Source organism: Penicillium samsonianum (assembly GCF_028829775.1).
Source record: "Penicillium samsonianum strain IBT 33392 chromosome Unknown utg000003l_segment0_segment0, whole genome shotgun sequence".
Taxonomy (NCBI): Eukaryota; Fungi; Ascomycota; class Eurotiomycetes; order Eurotiales; family Aspergillaceae; genus Penicillium; species Penicillium samsonianum.
The window spans coordinates 593,565-614,628 of record NW_026643261.1 but is presented as its reverse complement, the minus strand read 5'-3'; the positions used below and the strand labels follow the sequence as shown (position 1 = coordinate 614,628).

Sequence of the window (21,064 nt, the reverse complement as noted above, 5' to 3'; positions counted from 1 at the left end):
CAGGAAGTCAGTGCATTGTTCGTTGACTTGGAAATAGGGTTTAGTTAGAGTGATAGAAGTTAGAATTGGGGCTGATCTGGTGTGTATATAGAAAGAAAAAGGACTTGTTTGGTACAGGCTGACGATAAATATTCTAGCCCTGTAGGCGACATTATGTAAATTAGTATCCCAACCTTGGAAAGTTAGTAAGTTTAGGTTACTTAAAAGCTGTTTTACTATATAATATCATACTTGTTAGGAGCGAGGTATAAAACGGAGACGTTGAGGTGCATTACGGAATGCGAAAATGAGATTAGTTGACGAAGCCAGGATATGGGAGCTATAACAACCATGGGAAACCTCTTCTCCCTTCTCTTCCTCGCTCTTTTTCTTTCTCTCTGCATATGTATCCAACAGTTTCGCTCAGTCCATCCATGTTTTCCTTCCCTTTTGTCCGTGTTCTCAGAAATATATATTAATTGGTCCTAGACCACTCTGTCCTAGTGTCTGTCTCTAGGCCGCAAGGAAGACCCCTTCCCTGCCAACGAGAATACCGAGGGAAATACCGACCAGTGAGCCGTGTCCGAGTCCTCGAAGCGGCAGAGGAGCGCGAGGCCGAGGTCAATGAGGCCATCCCCATGATCCACGACGCGGACTGCGAGGGGATTCCCTTGAGGCTTTTTGGGCCGCTCAACTCCTGCACTCTGTCATCATTTAAATAGAAAGCACCAAATGCCCTGCGAGTCACGGGGTGGTTTGCAATTCCACACCAAAAAGGTGGCCCCTACAGTTGATATTTGTGGCCTTAAGCCGAAGGGCAACGACGACGACAGCCCAGCCATAGGGGCTGTCACTCTCACGGATGACGGATCTGTAAGCTCTAGTCTTAACCCTTTACCGAGTCTCTATATGGTCGCTAGTCCACTAAAGCTGTCACGATCCCGGGCCCTAAAGGCCTTCTACATGTCCATCAAGAGCGATGGGTTCCCTTGCAACTCTTGCAAGGAGCTAATATTAACCGGTAAGTTTCCGAGAGCTTAGTCTGCTACCCATTAGGTTATTGGCCTTCAATTGCTAATCACCTTAGTAGAAAAGGTTCGGCCTGGATTTCCACTTAGTGATAAATCTCCTAGCGTGACTCTACCGACACCCGAGGATCTCGATGCTGGACTGTAGGAGGCTCTTAAGGACTAAGCGCTTGAAGTTTTGTCGAAATACTCTCCGTTAAAAGGTAATGCAATACAAACGTGATCGCCCAGGGAAACCTGAATACACATTAATTGCTGCCTGCAGATTATAGCAAACAACCCTTTGCCTACATATGTATGCATTTACGACCCGAGGATCTTGAACCCAAAACAAGGACTTGAAAAGGCGCAATAGCTAAAATCAAAGGGACCAGTCTCTGTTAGGTAAAGGTCAACAACAAATCGGAAATATCAAGTATCGGAAGCAATATTCCACAGCTATCATTGACTAGGTCTTCCACCCAGTCATAACCAAAGTCAGATACAAGAGCAATGCATTAAATGATGTATAACGGCGTTAACAATGATGATAGACCGGCACAGGCAATGAGAACAAAAGAAGACAAGATTGAAGAACCAGGCCTTAGACACAGAGCCCGAAAAGCGAGAAGGAGAAAAGGTAAAGGGAAAGGAAGAAAAGCGAGGAGAAGAGTAAGAGAGAAGAAATGGCGAAAAAAAAAAGAAAAACACAACCCGCGTGTGTACTGTACAGGGTCCCAGAATCTGGACCATGCCTGGCCACCAAAAGAATCATTCCTGTCCAAGACGTTATGAATAGGATCCAACTACCTGACCAATCATTCCCCTGGGGAGGAAGGGACAGCTCCTAGCGCTGTCTGCTTGCACATCCCTGAAAACACAGACCGTAGCTCCAAAGACATGCATGACAAGTAGAAAGGAATTGGAAATCTCGACCAGCTACCGTGTAGCTTTAACGTAGTTCCAAACCTTTACTTCTTGCGGTTGGATCGGCGGGCAGCGAGATCACCCTCAGCGAGCCATTTGCTGGCGTTCACCATCTGGACGATGTTGACGAACTGCTTAAAGGCCATGATAGGGAACGAGATGCCGGTGATGATCCACGGCCAGGTGCTCTCGAGCTTGTTCGCACGCGCCATCTCGAGGGCACCGGCGCTCCAGGGACTGGCGAAGAGGCTGGCAGGCTCGGGGTGGGCGGGGTTTCCGGGCTGGGCGGAGGACAGCTGGGAGTCGGAGACGGGCTGCAGGAGCGAAGGGGACAGGGTCGGCGAGGAGAAAGACAGGAGGTACAGGCCGATGAAGAAGGCTTCGTTGGCGGTGCAGCAGATGAACAGAACGAGCTAATAAAATATTGCGGATAAGCTTGGGGAATGCAAGATCAGTTCGCTGCGGCGGGGTCTTACCTTGCTGGTGTAGTACTGGTACATAATCCAGCTACGGCTAGGATCGACCTTCTTATGGCTCTGGCTGGATCCGCCCATGCTTAGAGTAGCATACATGTGCATGTAGTGGCTGGCCATGTCCAAGCTGATGAGCCCTTGGAAGAGGATGGCCCACCGGGGCCAGGCGGAGCTCAGGAAGACTAGGAGACACGCAGTGGTGCAGCGGTCGGTCACCATGTCCAGCACTGCACCGAAGGTGGTGGATTGGTTGAAGTATCGTGCTGCATAACCGTCCAGGCCGTCCAGCAGACAGGACACCGTGTAGAGGAAGGAGCAGGTTCGGGGATGGAGGGGCATGTAGTATAGGGAGGCGAAGGTCAAAACGACTCGAGTGTATCCTGGAAACATGTTAAACCATATGAAAACTCGAAGCTTTGAGCCACATCAGCGGGGCATCCTACCGATAAGATTTGGGGTGAAAAGGAAGATGTTTTCCTTGCTTTCCTTGCTCTCTTCCCGTGCGGCGGATCTGGCCCTCTTCTTGGAAGAGGCGCGCTTTGAAGATGTCGACACAGAGCCATTGCCAGGTGAATCTTCGCTCTCCTCAGCAGCGAGGGAAGCCTTTTGTCGTCGTGTTCTTGCGCTCATTGTGATGTGAAAGGGATGTGACTGGCGAACTGTTTCTCGTATAGATCAGGGGGGACGTATGGATACCGGACAGTTGATCTAGGCGCTGTCAGCTTCGGGTTGTAATGCAGACGCAGCAGAGAGGGAAAACACACCGTGTCAGCGAGATAAGAATAAAGCGAATTCCGTCAGGATAAGGATAGGAGGTGTCCAGGTGGGAAGGAGAAATTTCAACGATAAGGGGAGATAAGGGCGCTTTGTTGACACGCACTTGAAACTTGCAAGGTTCTGAGGCGTAAAATGAAAGGAATAAAAAAATGAAGGGATGAAAGAAGAAAGATGGAAGGAAAGGAAATTGTGGAATGTCCTGCGGGTTACTCGGAACCTTGGACTTGAGCTTTCCCCACGCGGTCCACTTGGAGGTGGTCGTGATATTTGAAACATAATATAACTGGACTGGACTGGAAACATATGTATCAAGTGTCAAAAATTGACGAATATGTTTGTGACACTTCTAAAATATATTGGAGGCAGATTGTATCATACCTAGATATCTTTAGTGTGACCTATTATAATCTGGAATAACGTGCTTTATAGACACCATTGATTATATATGACCAGCCTATAGGCCTTTAAAAAAATATGTACAAAACATAACCCCCAAATATATGAAGTACAAGAAACCCATTCACGTCCGTGACCTGCGCGGATCAGTGGCATCCTGTCGACGCCACTCGCGAGACTCCCTAGTACCCATACTACCCACGCCGCCCTCCAGACGACGCTCCCAACCACCAAGGCGAATAACAAGACAGGTAGCATTGTCACCTTCCCTGGTGACCTCGGTCGAAAAATTGACCACATCACGCGCCCCCTGCTCCGGGGTCTTGGATTCCTTGACGATATCAACGATCTCCTGGTCAAGCAGTGTCCCGCTGATACCATCAGATACCAAAACCAAGAACGAGAACTCGGCCGGGCCAAGCTCTATGCGCTTCAGTTCGGGCTCGGCAGAGACTCCAATGCGCTTGGAGTGGACATCGCCGAAAGCGCGCGTGTTGGCTAGACCGCTCATGCGTTCTTCGCCGAAGGAGTCTGTTACAAAGGTTGTGGCGTACCGCCGGAGTCGGGTTGCCTCAATCGGCGAGGAGGGGTGGTGGTTTGATGTGATGGGGATGACTTCGCCAGTTTCAGTTGAGCATAGGAGCATGCGCGTGTCGCCGACATGGGCAACTAGGAGACTTGATGGAGCGATGGGGTGCCAAAAGGGGGTTGGCGTGGGAGTCGAGATCATGGCGACACTTCCGGTGCTGCCACCCTTGAACCGGGCGCTTCCGCCGATCTGGGGAGATCGGGTCATGCTTGGCCTGTGAAATATTTCATCTTCGTTCAGAGGTCTCTCAGCTCGGACTAGATCGTCGTCTCGCTTAGCCGCTTGAGCGTTGACAAAGTCCAGATCCGCACGCAGGAAGGCGTACTCCACGACTTCCTCGATGGAGATGTGGTTTTCAATACTCGGGTCGGTGGATTCGGTGCCATTGTAGGCGAAATGCGGCGGCTTGAATCTCTTGAAGTAGCCACCAACTACCCGTCTCCAGGTCTGCACAAGGTATTTCTCTAGGTCTCCGATTTTGCGTCGGTCACCCTCTTGCATCACAGGTAGTTCGCTAGTGGTGGGTGGCATTTCGGCACCAGGTCGTAGGCTGGACCGAAGTTCGATATCGAATGCCGCATTCTGGATATACTCGTGCAGATAGTCCCTCAAGAACGAACTACACTCGGATCCACCATGGCCATCAAAGACACCGAAGTAGAAGACTTGTGGGTCTCCACTAGCTGTTTCCGCACCGCGCGACTCCCGGGGGTGGGACAAAGGATCATTTTTATTAGATCGTCTAATCGTTAGCGAGGTTGGAGCTCGCTTCGCAAAGGCGGGGATGTCAATGACGCCGGCTTGGTACGTGTCTTCATTCGAGGGGCGGGTTCCACGGGAAGTGACGGCGCCGAAATGGTGCTTCGCGTTGCGGAGTGGAATCCGGACGACTGTTGTCTCACGATCTATTAAAGCTTGGAAGGCAGCTGGCGATTGTGGAGTATCTCCGGTGTGAGGTATAGAGGCGGAGCGAGGGAGCTTATGAAATGGCGAGGTCGGACCACGGGGGTCCGGATGAAGCGAAGACGAGGGCAGATGGGTGACAAAGTAATCGCGGAACTGTGGTTGCTTCCTAACTGTCGACCGGCCGGGTGGCACAGACTCGGTACTGTAGCATCGCACTCGATGGAGAGCGAAGCCTGAGTTGTGTTAGCTAGGAACTTCAAGGATCTTCATGGCTACAGATAAGCAGGTAGCTCTGGTCGCACATACTGTAACAGTCGGCCGAGGTCCAGACCCGGCCTGTTACTCGCCTCGCTGAAAGGAGAGTCATTGGCCCATCGAGTTATATATAAGGAAATAGCAGGGAGGAAAAGAGGGTTGAAAAGACTGGGCGTGGGGAGAACACATATGGCCCGAGCGTCGGCAGATAAGAAGACTCGGACCGGCACATTCTTTCCGTGGAATTAGCTCTTTAGTGCGGGTTCCACTCCAGGCCTATATACATTAGGTACTTATAAGGGGGCATATATTGACCGATATAATTGAAGCTATATACACAGGTTATGATACTTCAGAAAAGAAGTCTTTACATGATTACTGTGAAGATCTTTTAAAATGTGAAAGAGCGGATGGAAACATCTATGTTGTATACTAAGAAGTGGATATCTTTATCCTTGAGAGCTCCACTTAGACTACGTGGACTACAAGCAGGGCGAAGTATTCCATATTTGACATAATTCCATTGACAACTCAAACAAGGCAACAAGATGCTAAATCACGCTGCTAAAAACGATCATATCGGTAGCAAGGTCCAGTTCTCAACAAGTCCACAGAAGTGGCTGAAAGAAAGAGACAAACGGCACACGGGAGTGGCCGAACATCAAAAGCAAAAAAAAAAAACAACACACGCTGAAAGAGTGGCACCTACCGGGTAGCAGAGCCGTCCATAAAGTCCAAGCAAGACGTCAGGGGGATCTGCCTTCAGAGAATGTGCCAGGTTAGATTCGCAAGAAAAATGGATGTACTCGGGGATGAGCATTTAGATAGCCTTGGTCCGGGAGAAGAGACTGCTGTAAACGGCATCCACGACGGGTTGGGCGGTGATCTGCTTTCCGCCAAAGTATCGGCCATTGAGGCCCTTGATGGCATTCTCGCCACCTTGAACGCGGTCGAACTTCAGGTAGATATCTCCCTGGGAACTGACATCTAGTGAAATGTGAACAACGCGGCCATATTTCTCCTCACACTCCGAACGGACGTCCTCCTCAAGTTCTTTGATCCAGGCTTCACCGGTCTCTCTGTAAAGGAATTAGCGTTCATTCTCTCATGATGAAGTTAAGGAGACTTACTCGGCGGGGTCAAACATATTGCGAAGCAAAACACACCGACTAGCCATGTTGACATTGATGGGAAGCGGCTTAGTCTCGGTCTTGGGTCGGAGGAACTTCTGACGGTCGTCGACAGAAGGCTGGGGGTCATCTGTTCGTGCAAGCTTCCTCATCAATGCATCCCTAGAGTAGTTGTTGAAGTTCACACCAGCAACATCCGTGTCATCAAGTGCACTAGCACCGGCGCCCTTTTCGGTTTCCCTGCCGCCAGCACGGTCAAAGTTGTTGGAGCCTCCGGCTTGAACGCCACGACCTCCCTGACCGGAGAACGAAGAACCCTGGAAGCTTGATTGGTTTCCAGACGAAGCACCAGAGGGGCGATTGGCGTGCGAGTCGGGGGTGAACTTATCATTGCCGAGACCAACCCGAATAGCTCGTCCAGCAAGTTCAAATCCGTTCATCTTTTCCAAAGCGTCCCGAGCTTGTTCGGGGTTGGCGAATCTGGTCAAGTCAGTTAGTGGAAGCGCCAAGAACATGGAGGGACAACGTACTGAACGAAGGCATAACCCTTGCTTCTACCGGTTTCATCCTTTTGCAACTGAACAAACTCGAGTTCGCCGAATGGTTCGAAGACATTGGTGAGATCGTCCTCAGTAATGCTGAAATGAACGTTACCAACGTAAAGTCTGTGGAATGGCGCGGTGTTCTGATTGCCTGCAGTAGCCTCGGGGTTGCGAGCTTGGCGGTTCTTTTCCGCTTCAGTCAGTTGCGCAATGATGGGAATTCCTAGAAGCATCTGGCCCGTGAGTCGGATGGCGGCAGCAACAGACTCCTCGTTTTTAAACTCGACGTAACCGACACTATACAGATATTAGCAAGTGCTCGTAATGAGATAATCATGTGAAGACATACCCTTTCGAGCGTCCGCTAACACGATCCTTGACGATTTGAGCATCCTTAACGGGGCCGGCCTTTTCAAAGAAGGTAAACAGATCTTTGATTCTCAGACGGGCAGCAAGTTGCTGCACAAAGATAGTGCGTCTGTCACGTTCATCCTCATTAAGTTCTGGAGACTTGCGGCTGGGAGATCCACGGCGGGCATCATTATCACGGCGGGGGCGTCTTTCTTCCTCACGCTGGCGGCGATTGGGCCGGTAGTGGCGATCGTCATAGGGGGAACGGGAGCGGGAACGAGCGCGACCTCCACCACGATAGAAGTCACCGCTGGAGCGGTAGCCGTCACGGTCACGGCGAGGACGGCGTCGCTCAGATTCGGGACTCTTGCTCCTCTTTCGGCTTCTAAGGCTTCCGTTAGCACTAGCAGTGTCGCTTTTCATGACTTCATCGCCCTCAAGGTCTCGATCGGGGCGGCGGTCACGGCTGTGGTCGCGGCGACGGCGTCTGTCGCGGGAACGATCACGGCGCTCGCTGGGGTCCGGGCGGGAGTCGTCCTCACGGACTTCCGAAGTGGTTGGGGCCTCGGCAGGGACGGCCGCAGTAGACTCAAGGAGAGCCTCTACATCAAGTCCAGACATTTTGGGAGGTAGCCTGTCGTTGATCGGGGTAGAAATATTGATTGGGGTAGGGATATTGTCACTTTGTAGGGGTCAGATGGCGGAAGGGGACGCAGAGTTGGTTTTCGAACCCTTATGATGCGATGGATCAGCGGAATCTTCCGTTGGTTTCCGGCGCGTTTATGCGCTTTCCGGCTCTTTCTTGCAGAGTCACGCGAGACACGCGACAGATTTTCGAGGGAGTTGTTTACTATGTAAGCACTTGAGTGTTGGTGTATAGTATTTAAATAATTTGGTTGGTCGGGAGGCCCAAGAGGCCCGAGGCGGTGAGTGGCGAAGAATCACGTGGGATCCGAGATTTTTTGTCGCCTTAAGATAAAACGACTCTGCCTAAGGCAACATTCTGCGCCGAGCCTGAACTTGAACTTGCAACCATCTAACTAGTTAACTAGTTAGTTATACTTCTATAGTTACATACATAGATACATCATGTCATGGCTCGGGGGATTTGCCCTTTCTTTTCTCTGCCTTTTCTCCTCTATATATCCGACGCTATATCCGGTTGAGTTTTCTTTCAGATCATCTGCATCCCTATTAATGGCGACAAATGCCCAGTTCTTTATGCCTACATGGGTATGAGTAGGCGAAAGTTCACCTAAGTAACTGTGGAAACGACTTCATCTAGCAGGCAACAGATACTATGGAGATATAGATATTATTTTCTTGCATTATGATTAACGGTCATATACACTGATAAGTGATGCCTGTTAAAAAAAAAGAAAGGAATGAACTCCGCCCTGCATCTAGCACCACCACAAGAGATGACATGACGAAGTCTACTGTACAAGAAGTAGACCCCTGAGACCAACCAGAAACTCCACAGTAGCCAATGTACTTGAAGAGTACTGAAGAGTAGCGAGTCGACCGTACTCGGCGTTAAATCGTGACTTGAGGACTAGTGGCAGCCCTATATTACTGCTTGGATTCATTGTGCTCACTGAGCCTTCACGCCCTTCGAGGCTGGTGACACTAACTCGGTGCCAAAGACTCGATCCCAGAATCGGCTAGTCACGCCAAAGCCATTCTCGAAATCGGCGAAATGGTGCTGGAGGTGGTACTTCTTGAGCTCCTTGTAGTACGAAGGGAGACTATGTCGATGTTAGCGTGAATTCATTGTATCAGAGATAGAGTTCAACTTACTTGCGGTGGTGCAGGAAGTAATGGGTGAGATCATAGCAGATGTACCCGAAGACGCCGCCACAGAATACCGATGCAGCTGCGTACCAGTTGTAAGAGAAGACTGCGTGTGCTAGCTTCCAGAAAGGAGCAGCTAGTAACACGAAAAGTGTCGGTGGCATAACAAGACGATACTTGTCCATCGGGAGATAGTGGTGGATACCGTGGAGCAGGAAGTGCAGGGTAAGACCGACACGGTTATCCGGAAGCCAGTGGTCAATGTGGAAGAGGAATCGGTGCATCAGATACTCGATCAGAGTCCAAAGGCACACGCCGCCGGTGAAGTAGGAGGCAGCAGCAGTGGAGCTACCCAGCCCGGCAGCTCCCACCGTCATTCCGTAGGCAACACATGGCAACCAGATACTTGGCACGACGTACCACGCGGTTTTGCTGAGTGGCTCCAAGAAGTTGCCGAACAGAGGAGCGGACTCTCCACCCCGGTAGTGACGAGGCCGATGAATCTGCTCCAAGTAGAACTCCTTGGAGAAGTTGCTGTTCCACAGCTGCATCAGAAGCGGCTTGTTCAAATCCAAGAACTTATGGGTCTTGAAGTCCTGGCTATAGTCGGTGTCCATCGACAGATCCTCCTCCCGCGACATTCCAGTGGTTGTGTAAACGGGGCCAGACTCGGTCTCAGTCACAGTTTCGATGACAGTTGTCGTTGTCGTCGTAGTTTTGCCAGGCGCAGAGACATTGGAGACAAACCCAGTGTGGTACTCGTCCAAAATTTCATAGGCAGCATCGGTGTGTTCGTGGGAGATCTCGTCCTTCAGGATATCGGTCACATCCTTGCCGGCATACTCCAGGATTAGATCACCACCACCGGGGTGCGCGTCGAGGAAATCGGTGACATCGTAAACGTTAGGCCCCAAGGTGATGTAGCATGACTTGGCGGTATTGTGAGATTGGACTTCGGCGGAGGTAAACGTCGGCAGAACTCTCCCAGGCATGTTGGCGGAAAGGGGATAGAGAAGGGAAATAGGGGAAAAGAGGGTAGGATGGGAGATGAGAACCGAAAGGCGTGGCGACAATAATACTTAATCAGGGGAGGCGTGGCGTGACACCAATAAACGAGAACCAGGGATCCGCCCGCTCCCGGAGCCTTGGAAAATTTCGAATTCTCAACTTACAATTGGATCAGGCCACAAGTTCAAACAGGATCCACATCGGATTTGGATTGATAGCCTATGTACGAAGTTGACTCCCTATTTAATTTGAGATCAAAAATGCAACTAGGCTATGGATGTAGTTATGTACATAACTCCATATTTTACTGATTTCATATCGGTGGGGCTTTTATATCTTAGCCGCATTGATGAGGCGCTGAGGGACCTCGGGAGGAAATCGCGATCCAGGCTTAGCTCAGCTGCTAAGCCGCTACCTAAGCTGCATCCCACGGTTATTATTTGCTCTCTACGGAGTAATAATCTCCTAGTGTCCTGTTTAGCTTGCTTTTCAGCGCTATTTTCATTCTCAGGGCGTCTGAGTGCACTAGGTAGTAGATCGATAAGATGGTGGTTATAATAAGCAGGAATTGTTGCGACAGCAAAGGGACACCAAGCCAGAATCTCCAAAATACATAGCATTATTTATCAAATCAAATTCTGTTGTGCAACAGAGGATAGCAAGATGCAATTAAAAATCAAATGGACACCAGACTGAAGCATTCTGATCTATCATATCTGTGAAGAAGACAATGGCAAAAGCAAGCGAAATCGGCTGAATGGTCATTCAACCCCATTCAAATTTAAAAACCTTTTCATTCCTGTAGCCAAAAGCCAGTGAGTGGAGTGGGAGTGTCTCTCGGATGCGGATATTCAATTAAAAAAGATAAAGGATTGTAGAGTAGTTATGTATGTACCTACATGTAGGTAAGGATAAAAGTTTGTGCTAAAGTAGAAGTTTGGTGTCGATGAGATGTATCAAAAGTTTAGCACTGCCTCTGCTTTCTCTTAACAGCCTGGTGTTGCTTAATCCAAGAATCCTTGATCGAATGGGAGTGCAAATATCGGAGGAGCGGTCTACAAGCAAGAGGTCTTATTTTAACTTGGTTCTAAATGCGGTTGCATTTCAGAGATCTCAAGGATTTTGGTACACCTAGAACCATTTATATGTAGGAATAGAGGAACTAGGAAGACCTGGTCTGATAGATTGCTAAAAAAAAAATAGAGAATACCCACCGCCAAGAAGCTACCTAATATAGCTCTGTGAGAGCTAATAAATAGGCCACGAAGAGAGAACTACGAACAAGAGGGCTTTGCAGCCCTCATAAAGAGGCAAAAAAAAAGGAAAGAGACAGCCGACAAACACTGCATGAGAGCCCACCTCAGTACAAGAGATCTCGCTTGACAAAGGGAAGAAAAACCATGCCATTGGAGCAGTCAAAGGTTTAGCCTCTACGCGATGATGAAGGAAGGTCATACTGGTGAATCAGCAGCGGCTGACTGAAAAGGAGCTGTGGTTAGGAATGAATATTAAAACGAGAGACTATCAAGTACTAGTCATCGTCGATGTATGTAGCATGTTCATATATTTCAATGTTTGTACTTGATAGTCTGTTAGGTACCTAGGTAGCCACATGCAAAAAATAGTTCGACTGTACTCCGTACCTACAAAGTACCTAGGTAGTTAGTTATAGGTATTCCAGTAGATCATTTCTGACTTAGCCAAATATAGTTAGTGAAAGTCATCACACAGGCTATACCGAGATAGGAATAGATAGGTAGACTATACCCAAACAGGCTAGATTTATGTTAAACTGCGAAACCGCTCAACAGCCTAAGCTGCTAGCTCCTTCGATGGGTTTCTCAGCATTCCTTCCTGATTCCCACCTGGGCAAAGTTTGGGGGGCCCATTTATCAGACTGGTTTCTCGTTTGCCACCCGGTCGATCGGTTTAATATAAACACGAAAATCTGCAGTCAGACCCCATATTGACTCCATTAATGGAGACGAGCCCCGTAAGCACATTGGCCTGACAGGAACAGAAAGTCTGATCCTTCGGGTCGAAACGAAACCCGAGATCCTCCCCAAAGATCTGTTTTGGCCAAAGGCCACCCTAGCATCTCTACAAAGTACAACATACTAGTACATATCGAGTACGTGCTCCGTACTTATATTCAGTGTGAGACAATCTCTGTACGCGCCCGGCTCTCGGCCTAAGTCTCCACTGAGAGTTTAGTGTTATCCTACGCGGCACGCGGGGCTATGGCCGGAACGATAACTTACAACGCTATTATGGGTTATTTATCGGTTTCTGCATGGTCAATTCCAATTTGAAGCAGGGATTAGACATCACACTAGTTAGTAGTGGAGATTTCAGCCCCTCTTCCTTCCCACATTCTCTAACTTCTCTTTTCTCGTCTCTTTTGTACTTGTAATCTTCTCTTTTCCCATTATACGATATACCCTACGCTCAATCTCCCTTCTCCAAGGCCCACAATGTCGACCACAGGGGACTGGTCCCCCGAAAACCCAATTCTCGCCTACCTGCAGACATTAGCGGCTACCAAAAAGACCCTTCCTTATGGGGTGCCCGTCGTCGCCCACGCCTCTGTCAATCACATTGACTCGGCTTCACTCTTGCGGCTGGCCGCAGATATCGGCCCGTACATCGCCATACTACAAATTCCAGCCGATGTCATCGACGACTGGTCCAGCGACACCATCGAACAACTTCAGTATTTGTCCAGGAAATATAGATTTCTACTGTGGGAAGGAAGCAAGATTCTAAACCCCCTGGTAAACTTCATGGGCAGAGCGGATGCACCGTTGGAAACAAGGCAGGCTTTGGCAGACTTGATCAAGAAGTCTTACACCAGTGGCCCATTGAGAACGGCGACATGGTCCAATCTGGCCACCTCTTGGGCCCCTGCAGCTCCAGTGAATCAACAAGAAAATGATATATTGATCCCAACCCTGAGACTGGCGGCCCGCGAGGCAGTTGCGACAACCGCAAAGATAATCCAAACCGAGATCTCTGCCGAGATGAATAACTACTCGTCGGGCGAGGAAGTGGAACTCGCTACACCCTCCACGGAAACAAGCAACGGTTGGAAAGAATTCAGTCCGAATAATACGGGATCGGCATTACGGAAATCGTCAACCATTTCGGTCACGACAGAGTCTGTGACTCTGCACGCGCATCTTCACGCAGATGACGGTGTCCCAGTTCCCCCGCAACTGGCCCGCAGCGTTGCACTCTGTCTACCCGGCACCATTGAAACCGCATTTACCCCCGAATTCCGCCAAAGTACGATAGTCGCCGCATGTGCGAATTCCGACTTTGTCATCGGATTCGCAACGAACGAGCCCTTTTTCGTGAATCACCGAGGAAACGATATTTTTGAATTAGCCTTATTCGATGGCAACGGTAGTGCCCAAGTAGGCATCGACGCTGCCAAACTAGCTACCTTGCCTTACCTCAACGAAGACCGAAAATCGCTCGCTGTATTCTCTCTTGTATCACCTGCTCTTAGCCTCGGCTTTGAGTTTGATCATACCTTCAAGCCTGATGGAATTACACCATCTGGCCCTGACACTGAAACTCCATACACTGCGCAATACCTATACTATATAGTCGGGCAAGCGGTAGCTCTTCGGGAAAAGAACCGACAAGAGCATGAAACCACCGGTTTTGGAAAGGGAACAACAGTGGGCCCCAAAATCATACACCTTCCAGTGGTTATTATTGTATAATGTCACACAGATAGCGCTTGTTGTTCTGCATACTCGCTGGCCGTTGGCGAGTTTCGATGGCCTCGTTTTTCAAGGTTGGCAACTTTGGACTTGAGTATGTATGCTATACACCCATCTTGTCTTGTTTTATTTTTTGCGACCTGCCAATATTTTCAAGCCTCGCTCGTGTCGGTATTTACACCAAAAGTGTCTTATACATATACCAATGAATTTGATGAACAGATAAAGGACTGGCCGAACTTGTGCACGGATTCTATCTAGAAACCTGAGATAAAACAATTTAAAAATCCCGAGGTCCATTCTAGTTAGTTAACTAACTAGTTAAAGGAAAACTTACGCCTGAATAATCCTGAATTATCAGGCTACAGACACGTGCCCATTCTTAGTCATGTTGTGGGAATCGCCGCCAGGGCTCCACCCCTAGAGGGCCAAGGTGGGCATGAATATCAACAGTGAAAGAGCTTTTAGCTTTATAGACATCCTGCTCTATCTTCTCTCGTGTCCTCCACACATTAATATTCGTCTTTATCTTTGTAAAGCTGATCATGGAATCCGATTAGTGTTTAATTATCAAACCGTTACCCTCATTGACATCGAACACCAACCGTCATCTTCATGAGGAACACATTTTGAGACTGAAAGGTACTTTACCATGACAGTACATAACACAACTTTTTGGACAGAATCCCCTTGATTATTTTATGTCCAATGTTTTGCCTTCACTACCACAATTTCACGCCATATCATAACCACAGAGACCTTCGGGAAACTCGACAGCCATGAACCCAGCCAAAACCCCAGGCCATCAAAATGGGCTTTCTGGTCAAAATGACCTCCAAGAGCATAACGAGAAATCACCCATTAGAGTTCTCTCCGCGAATGGGGACCTGATTCTCGAGTACATCGCTCCCGGTGACTCTTCATCGTCACCGACCAGGCGGAAATGGCAGGTGGCAAGCGAGCGTCTTACCTCCCACAGTCCATATTTCCAAGCACTACTGGATCCCACCAAGTTCTCTGAGGGAAGGCAATTCAGTGCCCAAAAGCAAGCCTGGAATGAAACCCAAACACCAGACTCAGCCTCACAGCATGCGTTACCAACAGTCAGGCTTCCCAGCGTCCGCTCTACTAGCATTTGCGGAGAGGATGCCATCGAGTTATTTTTGAGGATTTTATGCCTTGATTCTTTGGATGAAACCGAAAGAGCCGTGTTTGAAAATGAGTTGAAGACCCAGTCTACATCCCTTGTTGCGAGAATGATCGACCTTGCCGACTCATTGAATTCTCCTCGTGTTGTCCAAGATGTTCTGCAGAGGATTGGATATTTATATGGCAAGTCGAAGCCAGCGCTCCTTGTCAGGTTTAATTTAGCTTTGCTATCAATGAAGGAAGACCGGATTCGACAGATCACCTTCATATCCGCCTTCCTCGGTGATTCAAGACTGACTAGAATCATGACCCATACCTTGCTGGTTGTGGGCTCCAGATTCTGGATAAACGGGCTAGATGGCCCCGAAGAAGAATCTTTGCGCTGGAGATATCTACCAAATGGGTTAGAAGGTGGGTTTCCGAAGAGTGAATCCCAACCAGTTCCCGTTAGCTAAAACTCCTTTCTGCAGAGGAAATCTATTGTCGACGTCAATATGTATTGAACACCATCACCGACCTACAGGCTCATTTTCTTCGAGTCTATGGGGGTTTGGAGGAAACCGACAGCGCAAGGTCCGCAGCAAACAACAGAACATTGGGCGCGGCCTTCACCGCGTCTGCACATACGCTTTTTCAATCTCGTCAATTCCAATGCCGAGGCGGATTCAACAACGCGAGCCAATGCGACCTCTTCCAACTTGGCCAGATGATCCGATTTTTCTCAATGCGCGCCAGAACGATCTTTCTAGGATCAACATTGATAGACCCGGATTTCGACTCAGCTCCCAACGATAGTGATCACACAGCTAGCGAATCCAGGAACGACCAACCCCCAGGCCCACCATCTGATATTACAGCCATCATCGCCTCTGTCAAACAGTATCCTGATTATGCAATCGACGAAGCTCACACCGGCTGCGGTGTGCGACGCCGAATTATGCCTGCTTTGGAGTGCATCGAGAAATTCGTCTGGGATGACCGCGGTCTCCTTGGCATCACCCCCGCAGTCTCGGATACTGTTGTTTCAGACCCATCTCGACCCTCGAAATGGACGCTGTGGGCAGACTTCACGCGCAAGAAACACACAGTCGATATTTCTTTTGCGAGAGTCACGGCTGTGTACTACCCTTCAGCACCGTCGAAAAACCAAGTCACCCGTTCCACACCCCAAGAAGAACTCGGACGGCTGTTGTTTACTGCTGCTCGGAGGGATTGGAGTGCGGCGGGCTCAAGCTGATGTTCCAACTACCATATATAGATTATTAGGCTATTCATATGGCAATTCATGTATTTCAGAAACCACGAGGTGGTCCCTTCATACGAGCCTGGGCCGATTTACAACTTCACTACTATATTATGACTTCGACATTTTGAGAAATGATGGAGCTTGTTATTTCCAAACTCTACAAGTTTATTGAATTGTGTCCTGATCATAAGCGAGTCAACCCTGAACTATCATTTCGTACGCTGGAACCGGCCATCGAGTGGAGATAGCATGTAACTGGGTCTTGCTTTTCAAAAGCTGCCAAAGGTGGGCTCTATATATTACCAATGTATGGCCCCAGGCCAAGTACACTCTTCAGTGGCGGCCACTCCCTATGTTGACACACAGTAGACAAGAGGGCACATGTCTAGTTGCCAAGTTCAGTTGATTTCCAACGTGCAAGTACTCACGTCACAATGAGTGAAGAACCACCATGACTAAATCCGTCGCCCCCTAACGGCAAGTCCGAAAACACGACAGAATGATCCAAGAGAATAAGAAGAAAAAAAAGGTTTCGACCGGTCTAGACTTCGCATTTTCTATCCAGGGGTGGATTCCGGCTGGCTCCAGCACATATATCCAGACACGGGGAGTACATGGCTCTCGATGATCTAGTTCTGGGGACAAGCTTAACATTGGAGCTTCTATGGATGTAGGGAGTATATGTGGACGATGGACTTGGATTGTAGTGATCGAGATATATTATTAGTGTACATAGCATAATACCATGTATGATGTTTCTTCAGATGCCAATAGACGAAGTATTAAAGCCTCAATCAAGAAAGTGTATAACCACCTTCCACAGAACAATGAACACTCATATCGAATTGTGACTTGTATGGTGCAATGGGAGAAGTTCAGAGAAACAAGAATCACTTTTCTCTATAGTGCCTATATGAAGACAGGTGTAGAATTCTCTCTTTCTTTTGATGGCATGCAAATGAAGCGACAGAAGAAAAGAACCCGAATTCAGATAACTGCAGAGATATTTTCCAATTTGATTCTGCGTCCATTTTTATTTGCTTTTTTTTTCATATTGTCTCATCCATCTACATAGATGTCAACCGTTCAGCATACCGGATCACCCCAGAAGTACCCCATATCAAGTTCCATGTTCGGACCAGGTGGGAAGAAAGAGCCCGTAATCTGACCGGTGGCTGGGTCATACGGGAAACATTCATCATACGAGCTCCGACCGGAGAGATCCTTCTCCTGTTTGATGAACTGATCGAGTAGATCCGGCGCCTCGAGACCGTAGGATTCCGGAATGCCGAGAGGAGTGTTGGATTGATCCATCGGGGAGCAGGCGATTGAGTCCAGCTCGGCGGAGATAGCGTCAACCGCCACTGCCGCAGGCACAGTTGCGGACGGGTCAAATGCCACATCATCCGCTGCTGGCTCTTCCGCCACTGCAGCAGAGCCTGCCGTATCAGGGACATCGAAGAGGGAGTCTGACTCTTCCGTGCTAGGGAAATCATTCACGTTGATTCCAATATGTGGTGCCAAGCGGTGGAGGAATCCGTCGCAGAGCTTCCAGGCTCTTTCTGACGCCATGTTGGTTATTGATAGCGTCGAGAGCCAGTCCAGGGCTTTCTTTGCAGCTTTGGAGACCATTGTCGCTTTCTCGGGGACGTGCTGAGCCCGGAATGCTAGCTCCAGCAGGAGAACAGTAACCGCCTGCATCAGGTAATGTAGTGTGCACCACCATGGCGACATGCGGTATAGCAGTACTGCGTCCGGGGTATCCGGGAATAGCGTAAGCATGTGGCATGCAGCCTCGACACATTCCGCCGCGGTCTTGTTGCAGAACTCGTAAGTCTTGTCTTCCTCAGAAGTGGATTGATCTAAACGACAGAGACATGGCCGGGTGATTCCGATTTTGGTGCTGTAGAATAGGAAGGCGAGCCCCATTCGCTGGCTGATGGGGCATTGGGATGTCTGTGTCGAGGTAAAATCGTATGCAGCAGGGAGGTTCATGAGCCATGAATCAATTTCAAGCATCAGGCTCTTGATGGTAAACTCAGTGCTTGCCCATGGGGACTGCAACGCTTCCGGGCTATAGAGCTTCACTGTCATCCGCTTGGAAATGCTCGTCAAGGAGGCCAACTGCAGGAAGTAAAGTGAAGTGCAAGGCGGAAGACTCTTGAGATACTCTGCTCGGTTCATTTTTGCCTCGCCCTCAGCAGGCAAATCATTTGAATCAGAATCAGCCGTTGATTCTAGGTCCTCTGCGCTGTTGTTAGTGGGCATCCGCTCGGAGCCACTGGATGTACGGAGTACAGCTGTGCCTATCAGCCGAGCCACCTCCTCTTTTTGGAAATCACTCTCATCAAAAGGAACAGGCATTGGTGTAGTGCAAGAGCTGTCAATGACACATGAGGGACGCCCAGTCATGATAGTAAGCAGATGATCCAATGTATACAATGACCACCACACCCGATAGCGTATCTCCTTTGAAGTGTCTGATATGCTCGCACCCACGTTGCGCAAATGCAACCCAAGAGCCAGCGCTCCTCTAACTGCACTTCCGGAAAGCTTCCAGGCCCTGCATGAACCAAAGTCGTGAGTATATAATTGTAGGATATTTAGGCTGTCAACTTACCGATTGATATGTCCCGACGCAATCAGATAGAAAGAAGTAAGCCCCTCGACTTGCAACTGCTGTAGGTCAGGATGATGGAGAATCTGATCTTCCAAGCTCAAGGCCCGCGCCCTTGAGAAGTACGTTTGATGGTCATCATCTTCTTCCTTCCAGTCCGAGTTGGTCAATTGTCCATATTTAGCGGCAACGGCAAAGATCAGGTTGAGTATAGCGAGCCACTTGTTTCCTGGCTTGAGAGAGGGTTGACTGAAAAAGACCTGGAATTGGGGGACAAAGGTTGAAACCCCAATAATTGGGAAGGAAGGATGCACCGAAGTCAGATAGGCATTGAGCATTTTACCTGCCATCTCCCGTGATGGGACTCCATACATATCACTTTGATCTGCAGTTGGAATGTCCAGGTCATCAAGGTAATAGTTGGAAGCCACTACCCATGGCTCGCTTGGATTCTCCGGTCGAGGCGTCAGAGTTGGAGAGGGCAGACCGTTATCGTCATCTGTGTTGGGAAGAGTTGCAGGCCAGGCCTCACATTCACTGTTGACCTCTTTGCTAAGCCTTTGGAGCCAAGTGATCTCAGAGCTTTTTCCAATGAAACCCGTTGCTCGTGCAGTTTCATCTCTGTTGAAGTCCTCCTCGGTTTGGTCGCCGGATTCAAGGGGACTAACGGATGACGCTCGGGAGGGCGGTGGCTCAGAACCCGCATGCCAGGAAATTCTCCGTTCTCCAGTTGCTACAAGGCATGTCAAGTCAGGGGCCGATTCCTGGTTGGTATTAGATAACATAGTTATCAGATATGGAACAAACTTCATACCGCTGCCAAGGCAATATTCACGAGTTGCTCATCAGACACGCCAAAACGATTGCTTAGCTTGCTAATGACATCTTCATATGCCTTCACCTTTGCGGACAAGCTTGCCAACTGCCTTTTTTTAGTTAGTTGTAGTGGTCAGCTTTTGCAATAACGCCAGTGCAGGTGCACTTTTATATTGGCTCTGCATACCGTTTGGACTTCTCCCTTTTGCCATCGGTATAGCAGCAGATGATTCCTGCCTCTCGGCAATTGCGGCATCCGGACTTATCTCCGGTGCATTTCGTCTTCCGTTGTCTGCAAGACTCGCATGCTCGACGAACATGTCGACGATGGAACCTACCAGGAGAGGTGAAGGCAGATTCGGCTCCTTCCGCTAGTCGCGGGATGGCCATTTTCTTGGTGCCCACTTCAGATTCACCTCGTTGAAGATGAGAAACCGGGTTATCCTATAGATGCTTTATCAGATAACCCTTTTTGGATTGGAATGATCATGATTTCACACTTACCACACTGGACAACTGATTACACGTGTCTGCATCAGCGCACGATAAATTGAAGAGGTTCTGTTGTTCATTCCACGAGGGAAATGGAATATTACTCATTGTGAACCACAAAATAATAGATCACTGAAGCTCTTCATTAAATGTCAGTGGAAGTTGTAACTACGTGATCTTCATTCGTCACTTACTTGGATGAGTAAATTGAGTTTGGGCAATGTGTAGGTCCCAAAGAGCTTTTGATATATATTAAATGAAAATATCAGCAATTGCTTATTGCCGTGACACCTGTCAATTCAAATAATCAATATAGTAATATGAAACGAGAAGGAAGGTCATTGGATTTTATAAAAGACCCCAGGATTTGACCCATGAGAAGCATAGATCGGGGAAGGATGAAGGAAAAGGGTTCGGGTTTCGGGCACCGTTGGGAATCGTGAGCTGGTCAAGCCCGGTAGATACTCTGTGATGACATCCAATGCTCGTTTAGGGTAATGAGTAAACGCGCACCATTGGCCACCCGTTCGCCAAATCAGGAATAGCTGTGTGAGGGTTTGCCTCAGTCTCCTTGTAGGGCATGGAGGCGAAAGTTCAACGTTTTCATGAGCAAAATAACTTCTTTTGGTTATTGATCACGCTATTTGCCATCAACCAAACATGCCTATGTGGACTTACATCTGATTACTCCAGAGAGAGCCTGAGGTATTGGCTTAACCATCAGATTACCTCCCCCGGTGATCCATCTTTTTGACAGGGTCAGCTTTCGGTTGTTAGTACCGACTAGCTCTGGACTCCGACGCAGTGACCAAGGGTCGTGATATAGGATTCAAACAGAGTATTATAAGCTTCGACCCATGCAGAGTTAGCAATGTGCGC

The 21,064-nt window shown here is 48.8% G+C and overlaps 8 protein-coding genes across 8 annotated transcripts; 3 read left to right on the top strand and 5 right to left on the bottom strand.

Moving 5' to 3' along the window:
- Positions 1 to 711: 711 nt before the first annotated feature.
- Positions 712 to 1,155, top strand: N7471_003780 (uncharacterized protein; the record flags this gene model as incomplete). The annotated part of the gene is made up of 3 exons (XM_057276500.1): positions 712 to 852; positions 900 to 1,000; positions 1,113 to 1,155. The coding sequence occupies 3 exons, from the start codon at positions 712 to 714 to the stop codon at positions 1,153 to 1,155; spliced, it is 285 nt and encodes a 94-aa protein (XP_057136110.1).
- Positions 1,156 to 1,346: 191 nt separating this feature from the next.
- Positions 1,347 to 3,016, bottom strand: N7471_003779 (CDP-diacylglycerol--inositol 3-phosphatidyltransferase; the record flags this gene model as incomplete). The annotated part of the gene is made up of 3 exons (XM_057276499.1): positions 1,347 to 2,326; positions 2,390 to 2,766; positions 2,830 to 3,016. The coding sequence occupies 3 exons, from the start codon at positions 3,014 to 3,016 to the stop codon at positions 1,958 to 1,960; spliced, it is 933 nt and encodes a 310-aa protein (XP_057136109.1). The 3' UTR covers positions 1,347 to 1,957.
- A 667-nt stretch (positions 3,017 to 3,683) lies between these two features.
- Positions 3,684 to 5,421, bottom strand: ptcA (type 2C protein phosphatase PTC6; the record flags this gene model as incomplete). The annotated part of the gene is made up of 2 exons (XM_057276498.1): positions 3,684 to 5,287; positions 5,361 to 5,421. The coding sequence occupies 2 exons, from the start codon at positions 5,419 to 5,421 to the stop codon at positions 3,684 to 3,686; spliced, it is 1,665 nt and encodes a 554-aa protein (XP_057136108.1).
- A 708-nt stretch (positions 5,422 to 6,129) lies between these two features.
- On the bottom strand, positions 6,130 to 7,953 carry N7471_003777 (putative RNA splicing factor (Pad-1); the record flags this gene model as incomplete). The annotated part of the gene is made up of 4 exons (XM_057276497.1): positions 6,130 to 6,388; positions 6,440 to 6,919; positions 6,970 to 7,278; positions 7,331 to 7,953. The coding sequence occupies 4 exons, from the start codon at positions 7,951 to 7,953 to the stop codon at positions 6,130 to 6,132; spliced, it is 1,671 nt and encodes a 556-aa protein (XP_057136107.1).
- A 973-nt stretch (positions 7,954 to 8,926) lies between these two features.
- Positions 8,927 to 10,118, bottom strand: N7471_003776 (fatty acid alpha-hydroxylase; the record flags this gene model as incomplete). The annotated part of the gene is made up of 2 exons (XM_057276496.1): positions 8,927 to 9,080; positions 9,133 to 10,118. 2 exons carry the CDS (start codon positions 10,116 to 10,118, stop codon positions 8,927 to 8,929), a joined length of 1,140 nt encoding a protein of 379 aa, XP_057136106.1.
- Positions 10,119 to 12,608: 2,490 nt separating this feature from the next.
- Positions 12,609 to 13,865, top strand: N7471_003775 (uncharacterized protein; the record flags this gene model as incomplete). The annotated part of the gene is made up of 1 exon (XM_057276495.1): positions 12,609 to 13,865. The coding sequence occupies one exon, from the start codon at positions 12,609 to 12,611 to the stop codon at positions 13,863 to 13,865; it is 1,257 nt and encodes a 418-aa protein (XP_057136105.1).
- A 779-nt stretch (positions 13,866 to 14,644) lies between these two features.
- Positions 14,645 to 16,251, top strand: N7471_003774 (uncharacterized protein; the record flags this gene model as incomplete). Its single annotated transcript, XM_057276494.1, has 2 exons — positions 14,645 to 15,425; positions 15,485 to 16,251. 2 exons carry the CDS (start codon positions 14,645 to 14,647, stop codon positions 16,249 to 16,251), a joined length of 1,548 nt encoding a protein of 515 aa, XP_057136104.1.
- Positions 16,252 to 17,346: 1,095 nt separating this feature from the next.
- Positions 17,347 to 20,293, bottom strand: N7471_003773 (CeGAL family transcription factor; the record flags this gene model as incomplete). Its single annotated transcript, XM_057276493.1, has 5 exons — positions 17,347 to 18,823; positions 18,881 to 19,641; positions 19,692 to 19,803; positions 19,881 to 20,137; positions 20,198 to 20,293. The coding sequence occupies 5 exons, from the start codon at positions 20,291 to 20,293 to the stop codon at positions 17,347 to 17,349; spliced, it is 2,703 nt and encodes a 900-aa protein (XP_057136103.1).
- Between the last annotated feature and the right edge of the window lie 771 nt (positions 20,294 to 21,064).